This window comes from Spermophilus citellus (genome assembly GCF_964194105.1).
Source record: "Spermophilus citellus genome assembly, chromosome: 12".
Taxonomy (NCBI): domain Eukaryota; kingdom Metazoa; phylum Chordata; class Mammalia; order Rodentia; family Sciuridae; genus Spermophilus; species Spermophilus citellus.
The window spans coordinates 30,967,682-30,987,878 of NC_138198.1; the positions used below are offsets into that span (position 1 = coordinate 30,967,682).

The following is a 20,197-nucleotide window of genomic DNA, read 5'->3' on the forward strand; positions in this document are numbered from 1 at the left end:
AACAGTCCAGTGGGTGCAGGAGGGAGGGGGAGAGGGGAGGAGGATTTCGGAAAGAGGAAGCTGGTCCAGGAGGAGGGAGCAGCCTGAGAGACTACCTGGGTGTTAGGAAATGTGGTGTCCTTGTCTCCGGAGGACTGGAATCTGGGATTTGGGCTGGTGTTCAGAGACCCTTAAGTGCCAGGCAAGGTGGGTACCCTTTGCTGTGTGGGTGTATGGTCTGCACCCTGAACAATGCAAAATCGACACCTGTTGTGTGTCCAGAGGAGGACAGGGATCACTTCCTCTAGGCCATCCTGCCCCTTGTGTGTGTGTGTCTGTCTTCATCCTCTGCCTCCCCTCTGGTCAGGATGGGAAGCAAACTGACACTCATGGTGCCCTGCCTCTGCCTAGGTTCCGGGTCCTGTGTCAGACCATCATCGCCCACAAGCTCTTTGACTATGTGGTCCTGGCCTTCATCTTCCTTAACTGCATCACCATCGCCCTGGAGAGGCCCCAGATAGAGGCCGGCAGCACTGTGAGTAGCCACAGCCCTCAGAGAGGCCAGGCAGAGAGATGCAGCACCAGGCCTGCCCTGGGACTGTGAGCCAGACCAAGGGAGAGCTCAGCAGGGCCAGACTCCTGGCACGTGGAGGGAGGGAGATGTGGCAGGGAGCTTGCCTCTGGGAGGGACAGACCACCTTGAACTGAGAAGTGTTGGCCTCTCCTGGCTGTTTCTTGACTGATCAAGAGCGTGAGCCGGTGGCTGGGAGGTTTGAGCCCCTGAGCCCACCGCATCTCCCGGCTCTTTCAGGAACGCATCTTCCTCACGGTGTCCAACTACATCTTCACGGCCATCTTCGTGGGCGAAATGACACTGAAGGTTGCTCTGGGCTTCACCTTCACTCCCAGCTCGGGCCCCGCCCCTCCCGCAGATGGTCACTGGCCTGTCAGCGCCCGCCCCTGGGTTGGGCTCCTGGGACCCGGAGGGGTCAGCGGCATGCCCCCTCTCCAGGAGTCACAACCTCGCCAGAAAGGCGAATGCAGGGAGAAACATGACCATGTAACGGGGGAGCTGCTGGAGGTGCGGGGAGCAGGGAAAAGGTTCCCTCTGGGACGCTTCCCAGCACGGTGGCTTCGCCTCGGGTTTGCCAGAAGTCCTGGGAGAACCTTAGCGGGAGGCGCCCTGGGTCCTGACTCCGCCCCGTCCCCGCCTACTGCCCGCCCATCCCAGGGTCTGCGTGGAGCTGCCCCCTGCCCGCTCGTCCTCGCCACCTATCTGGCCCAGCCCATCTGTCCCCGCGCCCCCTTTCCCAGAGACCCCCCCCACCTCGTCCTCCCCTCGCCCTCGCCCTCCCCTCGTGCGGCGCCTTGGGCCTGACCCCGCCCCGCCCCGCCCCCAGGTGGTCTCGCTGGGCCTGTACTTCGGGGACCAGGCGTATCTGCGCAGCAGCTGGAACGTGCTGGACGGCTTCCTCGTCTTCGTGTCCATCATCGACATCGTGGTGTCCTTAGCCTCGGCTGGGGGAGCCAAGATCTTGGGGGTCCTCCGGGTCCTGCGGCTCCTGCGCACCCTACGCCCTCTGCAGGGAGGACCCTTCCCCGGTGACAGCTCTTCAATGTCTAAGGCCCTTGTGACATGTGACTCATTTTGTCCTCCGATAGCACACGTCTTTCTTTCGTTTCTTGGTACTAGGGATTGAACCCAGGGGCATTGAAACATCGAGCCACATCCCCAGCCCCCGCTCTATACACACACACATATGTATGCATTTATGTGAATATATAATACACATTTAATATATACATAAAATGTATATGTATTTATTTAGAGACAGGCCTGGCTTAGTTGATGTGAGGCTGGCTTGGAACTCCTATCATCCTTCCTCAGTACCACCCCCCACCCCCACCGCCTGGTTACCTGTTTTTGTCTCTGGGTGGCTCTCTGCTATCTCTGGGACTAGGCACAGTGACAGGAGGGCAGGTGCCCTTCTCCCTGTAGATCTGGGCCGCGGCCTGGCTCACCCCCTGGTCTGCTGACATCCGGGCACCTGCTTTCTCTTGGTTCCATGCTGTCTTCCTCATGCCCTAGTGGGCTCAGTCCTGGAACTCACTAGGGGACTCAGCACTGGCTGCCTCCCCAGAGCCATGGGCTCACAGCTCCCCGCCCTCCTTGCCTGCAGGGTCATCAGCCGGGCCCCTGGCCTGAAGCTGGTGGTGGAGACGCTCATCTCCTCCCTCAAGCCCATTGGGAACATCGTCCTGATCTGCTGTGCCTTCTTCATCATCTTTGGCATCTTGGGGGTGCAGGTGAGGAGGGTGGGAGGGTTCTGATGCTGTGTAAGGGCACAGCCAGGGCAGAGGCCCCACCTGTGCTGGCTGACCTTGGGGCTCAGGGGAACCCAATGTCTGAGGCCTGGGTTCCTCTTGTGATTTGCAATGCCCCCTCCTCTTGGGAGCACTGATCTTGCCCTCCTTATCCCCAGCTCTTCAAGGGCAAGTTCTACCATTGCCTGGGCGTGGACACCCGCAACATCACCAACCGCTCTGACTGCGTGGCTGCCAACTACCGCTGGGTCCATCACAAATACAACTTCGATAACCTGGGCCAGGTGCGTGCTGGCCACCCCCCCCCTTATCTGTCCTGCCCCCTGGGGGTGACAGCTCTTCAATGCCTATGGCCCTGAGATGTCAGAGCTGGCTCCAGTCCTGCCCTGCCAGGACTGTGACTTCTCTCCAAGCCCAGGTTTCCTACTCTGCAAAACGGGTAGAGGAACTGGCCCTCACAGGTAGTCTGAGGCTGAGATTCCGAATGCAGGGCCTCCGCCCCCCCAGTGCCTGGCCCGCAATAAGTTCTTCACTGAACTTTGGTCCTGGCCTCTGCCCCCACCCAGGGGGTCCTGACCCGAGTTGTAGAGTCAGCCACACCTGGTTGTGCGTTCCAGCTCTGCTGTGGAGTGGGGTGTGACCTCTTTGAAACTTGGTTTCTCATCTGTAGAAAGGGGCAGCAGCTGTGGGAGCCATCAGGGTGGCAGGCTCCTCGATCCAGGGTGGGTGCCCTCACCATCACCCACCCTGTCTGTTCCCCATCCAGGCTGGCAGGCCTCACCCAGAGCCCCTGTGCCCCTGGTCTCTTCTCCTGGAGGCCTGCCAGGCCTGACCCAGGGGCAGTGGCCCAGAGGAGAGTCCTCAGCTAGCTGCCTCCAAAGGGCCCCCTCCCCACAACCGGTCCCTCTGAGGGTCCTTCAGGAGCTAGGTCCAGGTGGCCCAGGCAGAGAGTGCCTGGCCCTGGGGCTCCCAAGGATGGAGCAAGATCTGGGCCGCCCGCTCCCACACCCTCTCTGGGCAGCCCCTGGCTGGGTCGCCCGAAGCTCTCATTCACAGGACGGGGCACCCCCACACCAGCTATGGGTGGAGCCAATGGACCTTGAGGGGCTGTGGTGGCCAGGAGACCATGTCAGAAACTGACTGCTGTCAGCTCGCCCCACCCCTTCTCCAGGAGCAGCCATGGAGTGTTTAATAACTCAGTGTTTGGTGAACAGGGAAGGGCGCTGAAGGAAGTGGGGGGCCTTTTGTGAGCTTGCTCCTGATCCCAGGTCCCCACCTAGCGCCAGCTCCTGCCTCCTTTGGAAGGACCTGGTCTTTCCAATCTGGTTGCACTTGACCCCAGTCTGACTCCCTGGAGCCCTGAGTGGGTGTGCTCAGTGCTGAGTCTGGGTTGACTCCCTGGGGGGCCACTTCCTGTGTGCCCTCAGGCAAGTTCCAGATCCTCAACTCTCAGTGGGCACAGCAGTGGGGGCCTTGGCATCTAGGGGCCTCCTGTACTTCCTTGCTGTCCCCTGCCCTGCCTGCCACTGGGCCTGAGCACTTTGGGGGCACCCTCAGCACCATTCCCCACCTGGCAGGGGAAGAGGATGGGAGCTGTGCCCTAGAGGGTGGGAAGGGTGGGCCGGGCAGGGCCTGGCTTCGTAGCCCAGGGTGGCTGGAGCACAAGGGAAGGTGTGACTCTCTGCCCTGGGGAGGGGGGCTTCCTGGGCAGACCGTGACTTCTGGGCAGCCCTGGTTATGTGGGGCCCTTGTGGCCCCTAACCCCCCTTGTGCTCTGCTCTCCAAAGACAGCACAGGAGCCCTCACTCAAGTTCAGTGCAGAAAACCTTGGTTAAGCACCTGCTGTGTGCAAGGTTGTGTGCTGGGTGCTTTGGGACCAGCCTGTGACCCAGTTGAAGGACACGAGGAGTCTGGCCTGACATCCATGTAGGAGCCCTGGCTGGCTGTCTCCCGTGGACCATCCCCTTTTCATATTTTACAGACCCAGAGACCTCAAGGAATTTGCCCCAGGTCTCCCAGCCAGTGAGTGGCAAAGGCTGGGCGGTAAGCCAGGGATCCTGGCTTCTCTCAGGAGATCCTGACTTCAAGCTGCCGAGGGCGGCCTAGGGAGCACCCCCGGAGTTGTCAGGAAGCTTCTCATTTAAAATCTCAGTGGCTCCTCCCAGCGGCATTTACTGGTTCCCATTGGTGGGTGAGGAACAGGAGCACACAAGTTTTCGTGTTTGTGATCACACGAATGGTTAATCTCAGGACTGCAGCTGGAACTCAGACCCTGGGCTCTTCTTCCTGCAACAGTAGCTATAGGGCACATGGCGAGCACACAGTAGGTCCTCAGGAAGGTTTGTGGATTGAGAGCATAGCTCTGCCACACAGGGAAGCCCTCTTTGTCCCTCTGCCTCCCAAAGGCATAACAATGGAGAGCTGGAGATGCAGGTGTGGCCTGAGCCCCCTTGTCCCTCACCTCGTGCCCTCCCTCCCCTGTCTTCCAGGCTTTGATGTCCCTCTTTGTCCTGGCCTCCAAGGACGGCTGGGTGAACATCATGTACAACGGTCTAGATGCCGTGGCTGTGGACCAGCAGGTGGGCATCGTCGGGCAGGGTGGGGCTGAACAGCAGGGAGGGGCAGGTCGCCGTTGGGGTCCGGTGGTCTGCAGCCTGTGCCAGTGGCTCTGGTGTCTCCCCATGGTCAGCCCCAGCACACCCTCAGGTCCTGGCTGATCCTCACCCAGTGTTAGTGTATGCCATGATTCCCTTCCCTTCTAGAACCCCTTGCTCTGCACAGAGGAATCCCAGCTGGCTCCTGCCCAGAGGGGCACAGACTCTGGGGGAGGAGGCCAAGTGTAGAAGGGAGGGCTGACCAGCCGGCCGAGGGAGAGCAGGTCCCAAGCAAGAGTCACGGGAGGCAGGAGGCCAGGAGAGCTGAGTGTCCATGAGACCCCCCCTGGCCATGGCAAGGGGCAGGAGTTCATCCTGAGGGCACAGGGAGCCATGGAGAGTGGCGTGTCCTGCTGCTCAGGATGCCGGGGGCCCCTCCTGGGCTGTGGGGTGAGGGTGGGCCTGGGGATAGGGACAGGGTGGAAAGGGTCGGGGACAAGTCTGGGCCTGAGAGAAAGCCTGGGCCTTGGCTCCAGAGGTCCCCTCTGCGCCTAGGCAGTGACTTCAGGCAAGACACACGCTGACCAGGGTTGGCTGTGTCCAGACCTAGGGAGCTTGAGGGGCTGGCTGGGAGGAGCGGGGCCAGCGTCTAGATCAGGTCAGGCCCACTCTGGAGGAGTCGGGCTGCAGAGATTCCAGGCCTGTGAGTGGTCTCTGGCTCTTGTTCTTATGGTCCTACCTGGTTAGACTCCAGAGCTAGAGGTGGTTGGGGGCAGGACATTTGGAGGCACCTTCCTGCACCTGCTGTGTGCTCTGTCCCCCACCCCAGCAGTACATGGGCACGTGCAGACTGCCAGGCAGTGCCCGCCCCTCTGCTGGCTGCCTTGTTTCTGGTTGGATGGATAAGTGTGTGTATAGGTGTGTTTACATGTGTACGTATGTGTGAGTGGAGTGGGGGTGGGGAGGGGTGGATAACTGGATAGTTGGATAAGTGAAGGGTGGGTGGGTGGATGGACAAGTGCATGGATGGATGTACAGATAAGTGGATGGACAGATGGATGAGTGGATGGATGGATGGGTGGATGAATAGATAGTTGGATAGTTGGATAACTGAAGGGTGGGTGGATGGATGATGGATCAGTTGATGGGTATATGGATGGATAAGTGGGTGGGTGTATGGACAGATGGATAGATGGACGGACAGATAAGTGGATGGACAGGTGGATGGACAGATGGATGAACGGATGGGTGGATGGATGATGGATAAGTGAAGGGGTGGGTGATAGATAAGTGGATGAATGAATGGGTGAATGGATAGATGGATAAGTGGGTGGGTAGAGGCTGGAGGCTGGATGCTTGCCGAGGTGAGAGGATGGCTTGGTGAGTGAGAGGGCAGGTGGATGTGCCCAGGAGCCAGCATTTAGATTCGGGAAGGAGAAGGGTTCTCTGTGCTGAGTCCCTTCCTGGGCCAGGGGTGCGCACGCTCTGCCACGGCCTCGCTCAAACCTCACAGCTGCCCTGGAGGCCGCTGCTTCAGTCCCCCTTTATGCCCAGGCTGGGCCAGTCGGGTGCCCGCGTGGCCCCGCGGTGCGCGTTCAGCTCTCAGCCCTGGCTCTACTCCCCGCAGCCTGTGACCAACCACAACCCCTGGATGCTGCTGTACTTCATCTCCTTCCTGCTCATCGTCAGCTTCTTCGTGCTCAACATGTTCGTGGGCGTGGTGGTGGAGAACTTCCACAAGTGCCGGCAGCACCAGGAGGCGGAGGAGGCGCAGCGGCGCGAGGAGAAGCGGCTGCGGCGCCTGGAGAAGAAGCGGCGCAGTGAGTGGGCAGTGCGGGGGCCGGGGTGTGTGCTGTCGCCCAGCCAGGCCCCGTGACCCCAGCTGATGCTCCTCTGGAACCAAGGCTTGGGCCTGACTCCAGCCTCCAGGGAGCTGGAAGGAACAAAGAATGTGATCCTGGTGGTGGGACGCGGCCCTTTGTCCCTGCTTCCGCCTGACCAGGTGGCACGAGTCCACTAGGGTTGGATGGGTGATCCCACCATCAACAAGGACAGGGCTGGAGGTGGTTCAGTCCAGGCAGAGGGCAAAACCAAAAACATCTGGCCAGTCCTGGTGGTGCACGCCTGTAATCCCAGTGGCTCCGGAGGCTGAGGCAGGAGGATCCAGAGTTCAAAGCCAGCCTCAGCAAAAGGGAGGAGCTAAGCAACTCAGCGAGACCTGTCTCTAAATAAAATATAAACTAGGGCTGGGAATGTGGCTCAGTGGTCCAGTGCCCCTGAGTTCAATCCCCAGTGACGACGACAACAACAACAACAACAACAACAAAAAACTAAAACAAAAACAAAAAACCCAACACCTGGATGCCTGGCCCTGGGCCCTGGGCCCCCTGTCCACCCCCATCTGGCAGCAGAGCCAGAGTCCCTGCTGAGGCCATGTTTGGGGTATTTGGTGAGAATCTGTGTCCTGCCCCCTTGGCCTCCCTCCACCACCTCTCACTCTTCCCCTCCTGGCACCCTGGCTGGGGGGCCTCACTCTGCTCCAGGGCCTGGGTGACCAGGGGGATTCCCACCCCCAGCACCCGCCCCTCTGTGCTCTGTCCCCTTCCCCTTGGTTCCAACTGTGGTCTGGGCCACTCTCCCCACTGCAGAGGCCCAGAGGTTGCCCTACTACGCCACCTACTGTCACACGCGGCTGCTCATCCACTCCATGTGCACCAGCCACTACCTGGACATCTTCATCACCTTCATCATCTGCCTCAATGTGGTCACCATGTCCCTGGAACACTACAACCAGCTCACGGTGAGCCCAGAGTTGCTCCCAGTTCACGGTCACAGGGTGAGAACGGGGCCTTAGCAGGACCCCACCACAGGGTCAACAGCATGGGCAGAGAGTCAGCTGACAGCAGGATCTGAGTCACCCCTCCATGTGGGGCCCTGTGCTGGGCACTGCAGGGAGAGGAGGCTCCAGACAGCCTCGCCCCGAGGGAGCTCAGGACAGCCTTGCCCCAGGGAGCTCACAGCTTGGTAGGGCAGATGCTCGCAATGGAATGGTCAGAGGGAAAGGCCACTCATGTCTGGTGGGTGGGGGAGGTGACATTTGGGACAGCGTGACCAGTTCCTAGAATTGCAGACAGGGTGCATGAGGAGAATGTGAGGAGCAAGTGCATTCTAAAAACCTCAACTTAATGAGTTGGGAGGAAAAGGGGGAAGGGCCTCCAGGGGAGGAATTCCGAGTGGTAGCACTGTTAGGGATGAAGGGAAAGGAAGGAGACCCTGGTAGGACAACAGACACGGAGAACTTCCAAACTGACATGAAGAAACGGAATAACCACAGCTCACATTCACCAGGGATTCATGCTGGGCCCAGCACTAAACATTAGCTCATTTAATTTTCACAGTAATTTCCCAAGACAGGTGCTGTTATTTTCCACAGTCAGGTTAAGAAATTGTCATAGGGACCAAGAACTTACCTAAGGTCACACAGTGAATAAGGAGTAAATGTTAAGCCAGGTTTCGTATCTATGCAGTCCAGTTAGGAAGTCCTTAACTGCTAACCCAGACTGCCTCCAAAGAGGACCAGCTGCACCAAGCCAACACAGTAGGGAATAGGGAACAACAATGAAAAAAATGAATAATCTACATTAAAGAAGATGGAAGGAATAAAGCAAATATATGTATTCATACATATAAACATATATATATACACACACACACACACACACACATACAGATAGTGTGTGTGTGTGTGTGTGTGCGCGCGCGCGCGCGCCCATTGGGAAGGTGCCCATGTATATATGCATATATTTGTACTAAACATGAATGGACTAAATTCTCTCCTAAAAGGCAGAGATTTTCTGACTGGCAGAAGGTTGTTGGGGCAAGGTTTGGGCTCTGGATCATGCTTCTCTTTGTCCCCTGGTAGTCCCTGGAGACAGCTCTCAAGTACTGCAACTACATGTTTACCACGGTCTTTGTACTGGAGGCTGTGCTGAAGCTGGTGGCATTTGGCCTGAGACGTTTCTTTAAGGACCGGTGAGTGACTGGGCTGGGTGGGTGCAGCAGGGTGGGGAAGCAGTCCTGGCCTCTTGAGAGACCTGGAGATGCCAGAGGGGAACCAATAAGCACCTAGTCATTGATGGCCAGGGGCTCCCAGCGGCTGCCTGTATCCCTGAGTAGGAAGTGCTTAGGTCTCACCTTAGGGTGCAGGGCATTCCACCAGGCTCCCCTCAGCCTCCAAGCCTGCATGCTAATCTTCCTTTACAGAGGGAACAAGTGAGGCTCAGAGAGATGATCAGTGGGTCCAAGGGAAAAGGTGGGCTCAAGATTGAGATTTAGGCTGGGCGTAGTGACACATACCTATAATCCCAGCGGCTCGGAAGGCAGAGACAGGGGAATCCCGAGTTCAAAGCCAGCATCAGCAATGGTGAGGCACTAAGCAGCTCAGTGAGGCCTCTGTCTCTAAATAAAATACAAAGTAGGCCTGGGGATGGGGCTCAGTGGTCGAGTGCCCCTGAGTTCAATCCCCAGGACCAGAAAAATAAAATAAGATTGAGATTTAGAAGTTGGAGCTCTATGCCTCTTACCCTGAAGGAGGCCAGAGATGTTTATTTAGCTTGGTTGACCCCTTGATTGGGGAGCAGAGGTCATGGGGGCATAGAGAGGGGACTGGACTCAGTGCATTTGGAGGCTGTTTGGGAAGGTGGCCACAGATCCCAGAGGGCCACAATAGGAGGGTGGAACCCTGAAGGCTTCCCAGCTACGGTGTGTCTGGACCAGAGCGCTCCTCCCCCGACCCCCACTCCTGCCCCCTGCCTGTTGAGCAGGTGGAACCAGCTGGACCTGGCCATCGTGCTGCTGTCCGTCATGGGCATCACGCTGGAGGAGATTGAGATCAACGCCGCCCTGCCCATCAACCCCACCATCATCCGCATCATGCGGGTTCTGCGCATTGCCCGGGGTGAGGGGCAGAGGCTGCCAGGGCAGGGAACGGGGGCAAGTCGGGGCAGGATGAGATGCCTCATTCCCAGGGGGAGTCTACAGCGGCTGGGTGACGTGAGGGATCCCTTTCAAGCAGAGCAGGAGTCGGGAAGCGCCCACCCCCTCGCACCTGTGCCCACCCTCTGCCACCTCGTCACACCATGACCCCTGTGTCTAGTCTCACACTGACAGAGCTCTAGTGGCTGCCTGGCATTTCTGCCAAGCTGGGCTGGGGACACTCAGTCCTCAGCACTTCCTCTGATCCCCTGGCCTCTCCCCAGAGGTGGGGAGGGTGTGCAGAGACTCAGGAGGGACGCGAGTCCTCCTTTGCCCGAGGGGATGAGGGGACCTGGGTGCTCACGTTGGCTGCCTTTGCCTCCTCGGGGTTAATGACACGCTCCTTCCCACCTGCTTGGACCCACTCCCTATGGCTTCTGCACACCCACGCCCCACCTCAGGCTGTGCACACCCCAGACATGGCATCCAGGGGCAGCCACGGGCAGGGCAGGCTCAGCTTGCACGCTCCCCCACGTCCCACCCGTCCCTGGCGCACACACCTGCACGTGCTGTGCACACTCGGTCCCTTGGGGCTGGGCTGAGCCGCGGGCTGCGTGTCACCCACAGTGCTGAAGCTGTTGAAGATGGCCACGGGGATGCGGGCCCTGCTGGACACCGTGGTGCAGGCTCTGCCCCAGGTGAGAGTTGCTCCAGGAGGAACCTGTGGGAGGCCACACAGGGGAGGGGACTCTGAGGCTCACCTGGAAGGCATGGCCCGTGTTATGGAGGGAGGGGTCAGAATGAGACCCTGGCCTAGGAGGGGGACCTTGAGCAGTCAGAAAAGTCCCTTGATCTGTGCCAGGCCCCACTGCCACCCCCCTCCCCAGTGCCTGGGGCTCTGCTCAGGAGGCCTGGTCGCTGAGCCCCCTGGGGCATTCACTGATTCATTAGGACTTACCCAGTCTTAAGGCCTTTGGGGTCTTAAGACCAGCAGTGTAGACACAGCACACTCAAAATAAGAATGAAGACGGCCCAGGGAAGGTGGGGGCCTTGCTGGGGACGCCAGTGGGTTCTCTTAAGTTTAGTGTGAGCTTCCTTGCGGCCTGGTTACAGAGGGAGGGTGACAGGCTCTCCTCCTGTCTGGTGGGAGAGGAAGGCATTCGCTCAGAGACGGGCTTCCCCCTCACACATGGGAGATGGCAGGGGTGGGGTGCAGAGCTTGGGGGTGTGCAACAGGAAGTGAGCTGGAGCCACCAGGCCTGGGATCAAAGTGTGGGCGCCAGGCATGCGTCTGACCTTCTCCTGCCTCCGTCTCCGTGCCTGTGGAGTGGGGTGCTGGCAGTGCTGAGGCTGGGGGGCCGGGGCAGGTTTGCACACGGTGGCAGCTCGCGGAGCCCGAGCAGAGCCTGCTCCACGCGGTGCGGGCTGAGCAGCCGGAGGTGGGAGCGGGTGTGGTGGTGGTGGGTGCCCAGCCTCCTAGCTCCCTGCTGCGCCCCTCTCCTGAGCTCTGACCCTGAGCACCGTGTCCTGGCCCCCAGTGCTGCGCTGGCGCGGGGCACGTGGAGGTCCGGAAGGGTCCAGCTTTCCGTAGGAGGCAGACGGTGGTCATTACAGCACTTTAGGAGAGCACATGACAAGTATAGTGTGTCCATGGGTCGGGGGAGAGCTTGCCCACGACATCTGCTATGTGGACAGTGGACATTTCCTCAGTGGTACATGAAGCCTGGTGGAAAGGAGACCTTGACCCTTTCCGTGCAGAGGGAGGAGGCCTCAGGGAAGGCTCAGAGGAGGTGACCCAGGAGTTGGGCTTTGAGGTGTGAGGACGAGTCATTGAGCAAAGACAGAGGGAACAGGGTGTGCAAAGGTACCACGGGGTCCTTTCCCACAGGACTGAAGTCCCAGGTTCAAGATCAGGCTGGGAGGGGAACCCCAGGCCAGGACAGCAGACCTTGGTTCTGAGGCAGTAAACTTGGAAGTTATCCTGCAGGGTCGGGGTGCCACAGGAGGGTCTGGGCATGGGAGGCCTTTTAGAAAGTTGCCCTGATGACTATGAGGAGATTGGAGGGGAGCTTGGAGGCAGGGAGGCTAGGGAGGAGGCTGCCCAGGCCATCCAGGCTTGGGGTGCTGTGGTGGAGGGAGAAGACTGATGGGAAGGTGAAGGGACCCTGGTTAAGGAGCCCCCAACCCTGGGCCTGAGCAGGGCCAGAAGCTGAGCTCCGAGGGCGTCTGCCACGCCGGATCCTTCTCAGCTGCCAGGGCCTCCAGCTTGGCCTCGGAGGTGCACACTAAGTGCTTGTTTCATTAGTGAATGGAATGTGATTTAATGAGCCAGACACCGGCTTGGAGAGCGGCTGGGAAGGAAACTGCTCTGGAGCCTTAGTGATCAGGGGCTCACTTTCAGCAATTAGCAGGAACGCCTGATCCCACTCACCGGGCCTTCGGAGGGCCCGGGAGGGATGGCATTTCCAGGCAGGGACAGATGGGCCTTACCTTATCGGTGGCTCCAGGTGAAGGCCGTCTCAGGCGGGCGGATGGAACTGGGTTTGGAATCTGGGGCGTGTCCTCCTGCGAGAGCCATGGGACGCCACGCTGGCTGCGTCTCTAGTGTTCTGTGCCCACGGGCTGTGGGCCGTGAGGGTTGTCTGTTCCTCTCCGAGGCCCCGCGCTGGTCTGAGGAGCCACAGCGGACTTCACCCAGTCCTTAGGAGCAGGGTCTTCCCAGACCTGCAGAGGACAGTGCCAGGGCTCCCAGACCTGCAGAGGACAGTGCCAGGGCTCCCAGACCTGCAGAGGACAGTGCCAGGGCACACCTGTTACAGTGGGGCTGTCAGGATGTGTTCATTCCACCAGGGGAATCCCGGCGGGCTTCGCAAAAAGGTGGCATTGCCGCAGACTGCCGCGTGGCTGAGGGGCGTGGCTGGGCGTGGCCTGCGAGTGGGCGTGGCTTGGGAGGACGGTTCAGGGATGCTAATGAGCCAGCCGAGCCAGCCCGGTGTGGAAACAGGTGAAGACTTGGCTAGCGTTTCATTTTTCTGTGCCCATGCTGTCCCGCCTACCCTCCAGGAGGTCGCGGGGGCAGCCATGGGCACACAGCTGGGCCTTTGCTGAACCCTCCCTGGCCGGGGCCGCCGCCCCTGCCCTCCCCTGCCCTCTGCCCACCCAGCCCCTCTGCCGCTGACCACTGGCCCCGCCTGCCTCTCCCTGCAGGTGGGCAACCTGGGCCTCCTCTTTATGCTGCTCTTCTTCATCTACGCCGCCCTGGGGGTGGAGCTCTTTGGGAAGCTGGGTGAGTGACCCCTGAGGCCGGCCGGGGAGGGGCTGGAGGAGGCCCTGGCAGCCTGGGGGAGCCTGAGCCACCCCCCCACTCTGTCACTGTACTGGGAGATGCCCCGGTGGGCGGAGCCTGAGCTTCTATGGGTGGCCCCTGGCCCACCTGTGCTCCTGGCTTGTGGTGGTCCCCTAGGCCCCAGCTGTCTGGTCCCCAGGGACCCTGTCATCCCCTGCCCCTGGGCCAGTGTCCATCTTCAGCCAGGACCTCCCCAGCAAGCAGAGGGGCCCAGGCAGGGCAGAGGGCAGCGTGGCACTGAGCTCAGCCCTTGGATCAGCTCGAGGTTAGCTCCAGAAAGTGGGTTCCCTGAGGGGCTGGCCCCTACCCCACCCATTCTCTTTCAGCCCCTGGGTTGGAGGAGAAGCTGGATGCTCCTGAACCTGAGCCCCAGCCTGTGTAGCACCTCCCTAGCCCGGTGTCTCTAGCTGTAGACAGTCTGCACGCACCGGGGGTCACGGTGGGGAATCTGGGAGGAAGCTGGGGGCCCCCTCAGGTTGGGCCTTGCAGGGGGCTCTGCCTGCGGGACGGGCTGAGCCCCTCTCTGCTTTCAGTCTGCAATGACGAGAACCCTTGCGAGGGCATGAGCCGACACGCCACCTTTGAGAACTTCGGCATGGCCTTCCTCAAGCTCTTCCAGGTCTCCACGGGCGACAACTGGAACGGGATCATAAAGGTGCTTGTGGGCGGGCTGGGGAGGGAGGCTGGGGGGGGGGCGTTCTGAACTGAGTGCAGGTGCCACTCCTGCTGGTCACTGCGCCCTCTTGCACATCCGGCGTCCTCTTGCACACAGGAGAGGAGCAGAGGGACCTGCCTGGGGCCCTGCGGCCCAGCAAGGTGGCTGAGGCCAGGATAGGTAGTGCCGTCCTCTAGGGGACGGGCCTCTGCAAGAGCCGGGCAGGAGGGTGGAACATGGGGAGGCACCATTTGTCACCCGCTGACAGAGGTGAGGCCTTGGCCTCCTTGGGTGGAGACTGGCAGCCGAGTGTCCCTTTCTTCATTCCACATGGGCCTCTCTAGAATGACCCCAGCAAGTGAGAGGGACATCAGGGCGGCTGGGAGGAGGAGCAGCCCCTCACAGGGGCTCCGGCAGGTGGTGAGACCTCCCCTGCTTTGTTGGTTGGGGGTTGAGGTGACCTAAGAGCCAGACGGCAGGGACAGACCCCCTAGAAGACCGATCCCTGGATGTCCTGGTTGGGCCTGATGGTGGCCCTGGGAAGCAGGGGGTGAAGTGGGTGGAGTGAGCAGGGAGGTGGCAGGGCCACTAGGGACCCAGCTGAAGCCGAGGCAGGCAGATGCCACCACAAGCCAGGTGGGGTGGGGGCCGCAAGGACCTGCGGGGGGGGGGGGGTCGGGTCGGACTCCTGGCTGTCACCTCACGGCTCCCGCCCGCAGGACACGCTGTGGGACTGCACCCAGGAGGAGCACAGCTGCCTGAGCAGCCTGCAGTTCGTGTCGCCGCTGTACTTCGTCAGCTTCGTGCTCACCGCGCAGTTCGTGCTCATCAACGTGGTGGTGGCCGTGCTCATGAAACACCTGGACGACAGCAACAAGGAGGCGCAGGAGGACGCCGAGATGGACGCCGAGATCGAGCTGGAGATGGCACATGGCCTGGGCCCCAGCCCGCGGCCGCCCCCAGCTCTCCGGGGCCCCCGGGCCGAGGGCCAGGGGGGGCGGGCGGCGGGGGTGACGCCGAGGGCCGCCTGTGCCGGCGCTGCTACTCCCCAGCCCAGGTGGGTGTCTGCCTCTGAGGGCGCCAGGGTCCCCAGGAGGCGGGCACTGTGGGCTGGGGGACAGTGGGGCTGGGGAGGCCTCCTACAGAGACCTCTGTCTTTTGGGGCCCCACCATGCTCAGCTCCAAAAAGGGTGACTCTGTGACGAGGGGACAGGGTCCAGGCCACGGGCGCAGAGACCGGGAGGGCAGCTCTGCCCCACCCACCCGCAGTCCCGGGACCCAGTCTATAATCCCACCTGTCCCCACCCCGTCCCCGTCTGCCTAGGAGAACCTGTGGCTGGACAGCGTCTCTTTAATCATCAAGGACTCCTTGGAGGGGGAGCTGACCATCATCGACAATCTGTCTGGCTCCATCTTCCACCACTACGCCTCGCCTGCCGGCTGCGAGAAGTGTCACCATGACCAACAGGAGGTAGCAGCAGCCAGGGAGGAGGCTGGTCCTCGGGTGGGTGCCGTGAGGCCTGTGGGGGTCCTGCTCTGGGCCCCAGAGCCACGTGGTCCTGGAGGCTGGGCAGGTGGCCTCTGCCCCCGTCCCCGCAGCTCCCTGTCTCTCTGGGGCGGGGGGCACAGGGCTCTTGCTGGGGAGCCTCAGAGATCAGATCAGGTGAGATCAGTGGCCCCAAGTTCTCAGGGTCTCTGGGCCCTGCCTGGGACACACTGAGCAGGAAGTCCATCCAGGCGACAGGAGCCGACCTGGTCCAGCCTCCACGGGCACTTGGAGGTGGGCTGCCAGGCCTGGCTCCCTTCAGAGGTGACCCCGTGTCACATCGTGTGTCACTGTGCCCAACAGGCCCCTAGACCTCTCTGAACACTGCCCTCCATCCTCCCTGAGTCCCGTCACCAGGTGCTCTGCTTCCCAGGCCTGCTGCCCCCGCCACAAGTGACTAGGCGCCGTCTCTCCTGCAGGTGCAGCTGGCCGAGACGGAGGCCTTCTCCCTGAACTCGGACAAGTCCTCATCCATCCTGCTAGGTGACGACCTGAGCCTCGAGGAGCCCGCGGCCTGCCCTCCTGGCCCCAAAGACAGCAAGGTGAGTAGCCCCCAGGGCCCCCTACACCCTGTGCTGCCCTCCGGCAGGATTTGGGTGCGCAGTGGCTGGGCTCAGGCAGGGTGCAGCCTAGTTAGTCGTCCTTGACTCCGAGAACAAGTTGTGGAAATCTGGGGGTCCGAGTCCATCTGTCTTGAGGGGCATCCAGGTAGCTCTGGAGGAACTTCTAGGCAGGGCCACCTTGGGCTGCGGGGCTGAGGAATGCCGGAGCTCAGTGCTGTGGCCAGAAAGGAGGGCCATGCCCCCAATTACAGATGTACAGACAGAGGCTCAGCAGAGGGAAGGGCCATCCACGGCCATGCGACAGGGAGGCTGCTGTGGCCTCTCCTCCTGTGCCCTTGCCTCCACTGCCCTTGGCTTGGCTTCTGCCCTGGGCCAGGGTCTGCACAGGCTCTTGGTTCCAGAGGATGAGGGGGACTCTGATGCCCTCAAGGATCTAAGAGTCACGAGGAGAGAAAATGGGGAACCACTGGTTGGGGTGTTGGAGGGGGCTGCCTGGAGGAGGGGCCCTTCCGCTGAGAGATGGGAAGGTGGCGCGTATTGAGGGTGGGGGAGGGGAGGTGGGGCCTTCCAGGCATCGAGGGCAGATGGAACCAGGGACAGAGCAGCAGGGCCATGAGGTGGCTGGATGCCAGCCCCAGCCTCTGTCCCCCCCTCCACTTTCCTGACCTGTCCACCTCCCTTTCCTGCAGGGTGAGCTGGACCCACTTGAGCCCACACGGGTCGGGGACCTGGGCGAGTGCTTCTTCCCCTTGTCCAACATGGCCATGTCCACGGGTGCAGAGAACTTCCTGTGTGAGATGGAGGCGATCCCCTTCAACCCTGTCCGGTCCTGGCTGAAACATGAGAGCAGCCAAGGTGAGGGACGGGGCCCCCAGCCCCCCGAGCCTGATCTTGGGTGCCGCAGTCTTGGCTGGGCACAGAATCACGAGCCACTGAAGCAGGAACAAAACTTTATTTTGAAAAAGCCGCTAACACTCTCCGCGCCAGCGAGTCAAAAACCGGTCCTCCCACGAGGGTGTCTGACCGGAACCCGCGTCCCGGAACCCCCCGTCTCCTCCGACCTCCTCCGGAATTCCCTCCTACTATCCTTCCCCAACCAATGGGAACTCTCCAGCAGTCCCGTAAAGTCCCGTAACTTGAGTCCGGTAGCAGGCCAAGGTGAACAGCGGGAGTCCAGTTTGCATATGAATGTAAATTTTAACATAATCATCTCAGTGGCTAGCTGGCGTCACTTTACAACCAAAGGTGCCATACATCGTATATATGCTTGTGGCTCCTAGCATCTGCCCCCTTCTGTTTAATTAAGCAACAAGCAATGTGGCTAGGGACCGTGCCTGGTAGGTTGTCCAATTTAACATATGGTTCTTACCCGTCATGGGAGAACTGACCTTTAGGCGTCAGCTTCCTGTCTTAGGTTGAATCCACTGTAATCAGAGCAACCCGTCGCTGACTACCGGTCCAGCATTCAGCCATGCTTGTGGATAGGCCTATGCACCAGTGGGGGGGTGAGGTTCTTGCCTCACCTCTGTTGGCCCCCAAATTTAGCCTTGGTGCCAGTGGGGGGGTGAGGTTCTTTGCCTCACCTCTGTTGGCCCCCAAATTTAGACCATCACTAGTAGAAGGGAGGAGGATACAGAAATGCCACGACACCAAGCCAATTGACGGCTCCTTTGGAAAAATTGCGTCACTGGTGACACCATCAGCAAAGATATGCCAGTATTACCACAATAAACATGGGGTGAGCTGGCAAGGAAATTGCATCACTGGTGACACCATCAGCAAAAATATGCCAGCAGTACCACAATTCGGTGCACCAGATGATATTTCACAATGTATGCAACTGATATATAGTCCAGGCAAGTTCTGCAAGCAGTTCAAATTGGAGGAGTCTATCAATATGTCCATTTCCTCCCAAAGTAAATCAAGTCCTTGATTGAGCATTACTTGTTGAGTTATATTCATTGATGCATCAGTTTATACAGTTTACTGTGATAGCTATCATAGAAGCTGTAGTTTGGTTTTATCTCAGTCTTCACTGGAATTGGGATGGAGATGGAAATTCTGGCAATGATGGTAAAGAGACATTATCCTGAACAGAATTATTAAATATAATAAAAAGAAAAGGTGAAAGTAAACAAACAGATCTGTTAAACTCCTTTAAAAACAATCCTTAACAGCCGTTTACCAAATTTAAATTAGTAAACAAACAGATCTGTTAACCATCTTTAACAACAATCATAAACAGCTGTTCACCTAATTTAAATTAAACCATATAAATCACGTGAATAAAGAAAAAATTCGGATCCATTTTTTCATGAGCGCTCCTCATATAAGAAATATGGACATACACACATACAGACATACAACACAAAACAGAAGTGTGCACACAACATACAACACATAAGACAATAGTAAATAAAGGCCTTGTAACTATACTTAGGTGAAATCTCCATTGCAATGTTTAAAAACTCCACAGTCAAAAAAAATAAATAAATAAATAAATAAATAAATAAATAAAAAATAAAACACAGTCAAAAAATAAAACTGATCAGAAAAACATTAACCTAGGTTTGTATGAGCTCAAAAATAAAATAGAACTTTATGATGTGGAAAAATGCAATAATAAAATAGATACTGAAAAAAAAAACCTTGGTTAATCACTGTCGCAGATGTAAGAATAGCCAAGCTGGAGCTCTGGATGTCAGCTGTTATGGATTTGAGTCAAATCATCTTCTTTTTCTGTAGAAATTGTTTTAGTTAATCTCTCTGGAATCCAAATCGGTTGCTGTTCATCCTGTGGGAAAACACAGACAGCGCCCCGATTCCAGACTATCACTGGATCCGGGCCTTTCCATTGTCCTGTTAGAATATCTTTCCAAAGTACCTTAGGTTTATGTACATTTTTGGGGTACAAATGTCTTTCCGCAGCACTAAGTCCCGATGAATCTAAATTTAAAAAGTTTAGAGTAAAAAGGGTTATTTTAAGTTTATCTTTGGGGGATATATACCCCTTTCCAATTCCCTCCTTTTGTTTTAATAAGTACATTTTAATAGTTTGATGAGCTCTTTCAACTATGCCTTGTCCTTGTGGATTGTATGGAATTCCTGTTATGTGAGTAATACCAAATGATGAGCAAAATTGTTTAAAAGAGGAGGAAGTATAACCAGGACCGTTGTCCGTTTTTAACTGTTTTGGAACGCCCACAGTGGCAAAATTTTGTAAGCAATGAGCTATAACATCTTTAGTTTTTTCTCCGGCATGAAGGGAGCCCATCAAAAATCCGGAAGAGGTATCAACTGTAACATGTAAATATTTTAATTTTCCAAATTCTGGCAAGTGTGTGACGTCCATCTGCCAAATATGGTTAGGTATTAGTCCTCTAGGATTGACTCCAAGATTAACTTGTGGTAAAAATGTCACACAATTTTGACATTGTTTTATTATATGTCTGGCCTGTTCTTTAGTTATTTTAAAACGCTTTTGTAAAGTATTAGCATTGACATGGAACCTTTTATGAAAATTTATAGCTTCTTCTATTGTGGAGAAAATATGTATGTCATGTGTAGATTTATCTGCTAGTTCATTGCCCATACTAAGGGCTCCAGGCAATCCTGTATGTGCCCTGATATGACCTGTGAAGAATGGATCTTTTCGGTCCCAGATTAGACTTTGTATATCGGAAAACAAAGAGAAAACAGTAGAGGAAGGGGAAATCCTACCAGCATCTTCAAGGGAATTAATAGCATTAACTACATACTGACTATCAGAAAATAAATTAAATACAGAATCTTTAAACATCATAAAAGCTTGTAATACTGCATTAAGCTCTACCTTTTGAGCTGATTGTTTGGGTACTAAAAATGTAAAAGTTTGATCAGGAGTAACTACTGCTGCTGTACCATTGTTTGACCCATCAGTGAATATATTTGGAGCATTTATGATAGGGGTTTTTCTTGTCATTTTTGGAAAAACTACAGGATGCTTAGACCAAAAAGACAACAAAGGATTAGATGGTAAGTGATTATCAAATGAAACACTAGTTTTACACAGGATTATTGCCCAAGTATTTAACTCATTAGCTAACTCATCAATTTGATCCATAGTATATGGAGTAATAATTTTATTGGGAGAAATCCCAAACACTCCCTTAGCTGCTTTTATTCCTTTGAGTATTAATTGTCCTACAGCCTCAGGATATCTAGTAAGAATAGTGT

General features: G+C 57.3%; 1 protein-coding gene across 1 annotated transcript in view; it reads left to right on the forward strand.

The window, feature by feature from the left end:
- LOC308631405 (voltage-dependent T-type calcium channel subunit alpha-1I-like) overlaps positions 1 to 20,197 on the forward strand; it is a gene marked incomplete at its 3' end in the record, with an annotated part of 180,846 nt that overhangs the window by 153,323 nt on the left and 7,326 nt on the right. Inside the window, 18 exon segments of the mRNA XM_081262609.1 lie at positions 391 to 514; positions 791 to 859; positions 1,380 to 1,597; positions 2,160 to 2,286; positions 2,463 to 2,588; positions 4,794 to 4,883; positions 6,526 to 6,718; positions 7,547 to 7,698; positions 8,821 to 8,930; positions 9,722 to 9,855; positions 10,500 to 10,570; positions 13,080 to 13,158; positions 13,752 to 13,873; positions 14,593 to 14,830; positions 14,833 to 14,930; positions 15,198 to 15,344; positions 15,839 to 15,961; positions 16,672 to 16,837. Coding sequence (XP_081118735.1) covers positions 391 to 514; positions 791 to 859; positions 1,380 to 1,597; positions 2,160 to 2,286; positions 2,463 to 2,588; positions 4,794 to 4,883; positions 6,526 to 6,718; positions 7,547 to 7,698; positions 8,821 to 8,930; positions 9,722 to 9,855; positions 10,500 to 10,570; positions 13,080 to 13,158; positions 13,752 to 13,873; positions 14,593 to 14,830; positions 14,833 to 14,930; positions 15,198 to 15,344; positions 15,839 to 15,961; positions 16,672 to 16,837 — 2,387 coding nt within the window.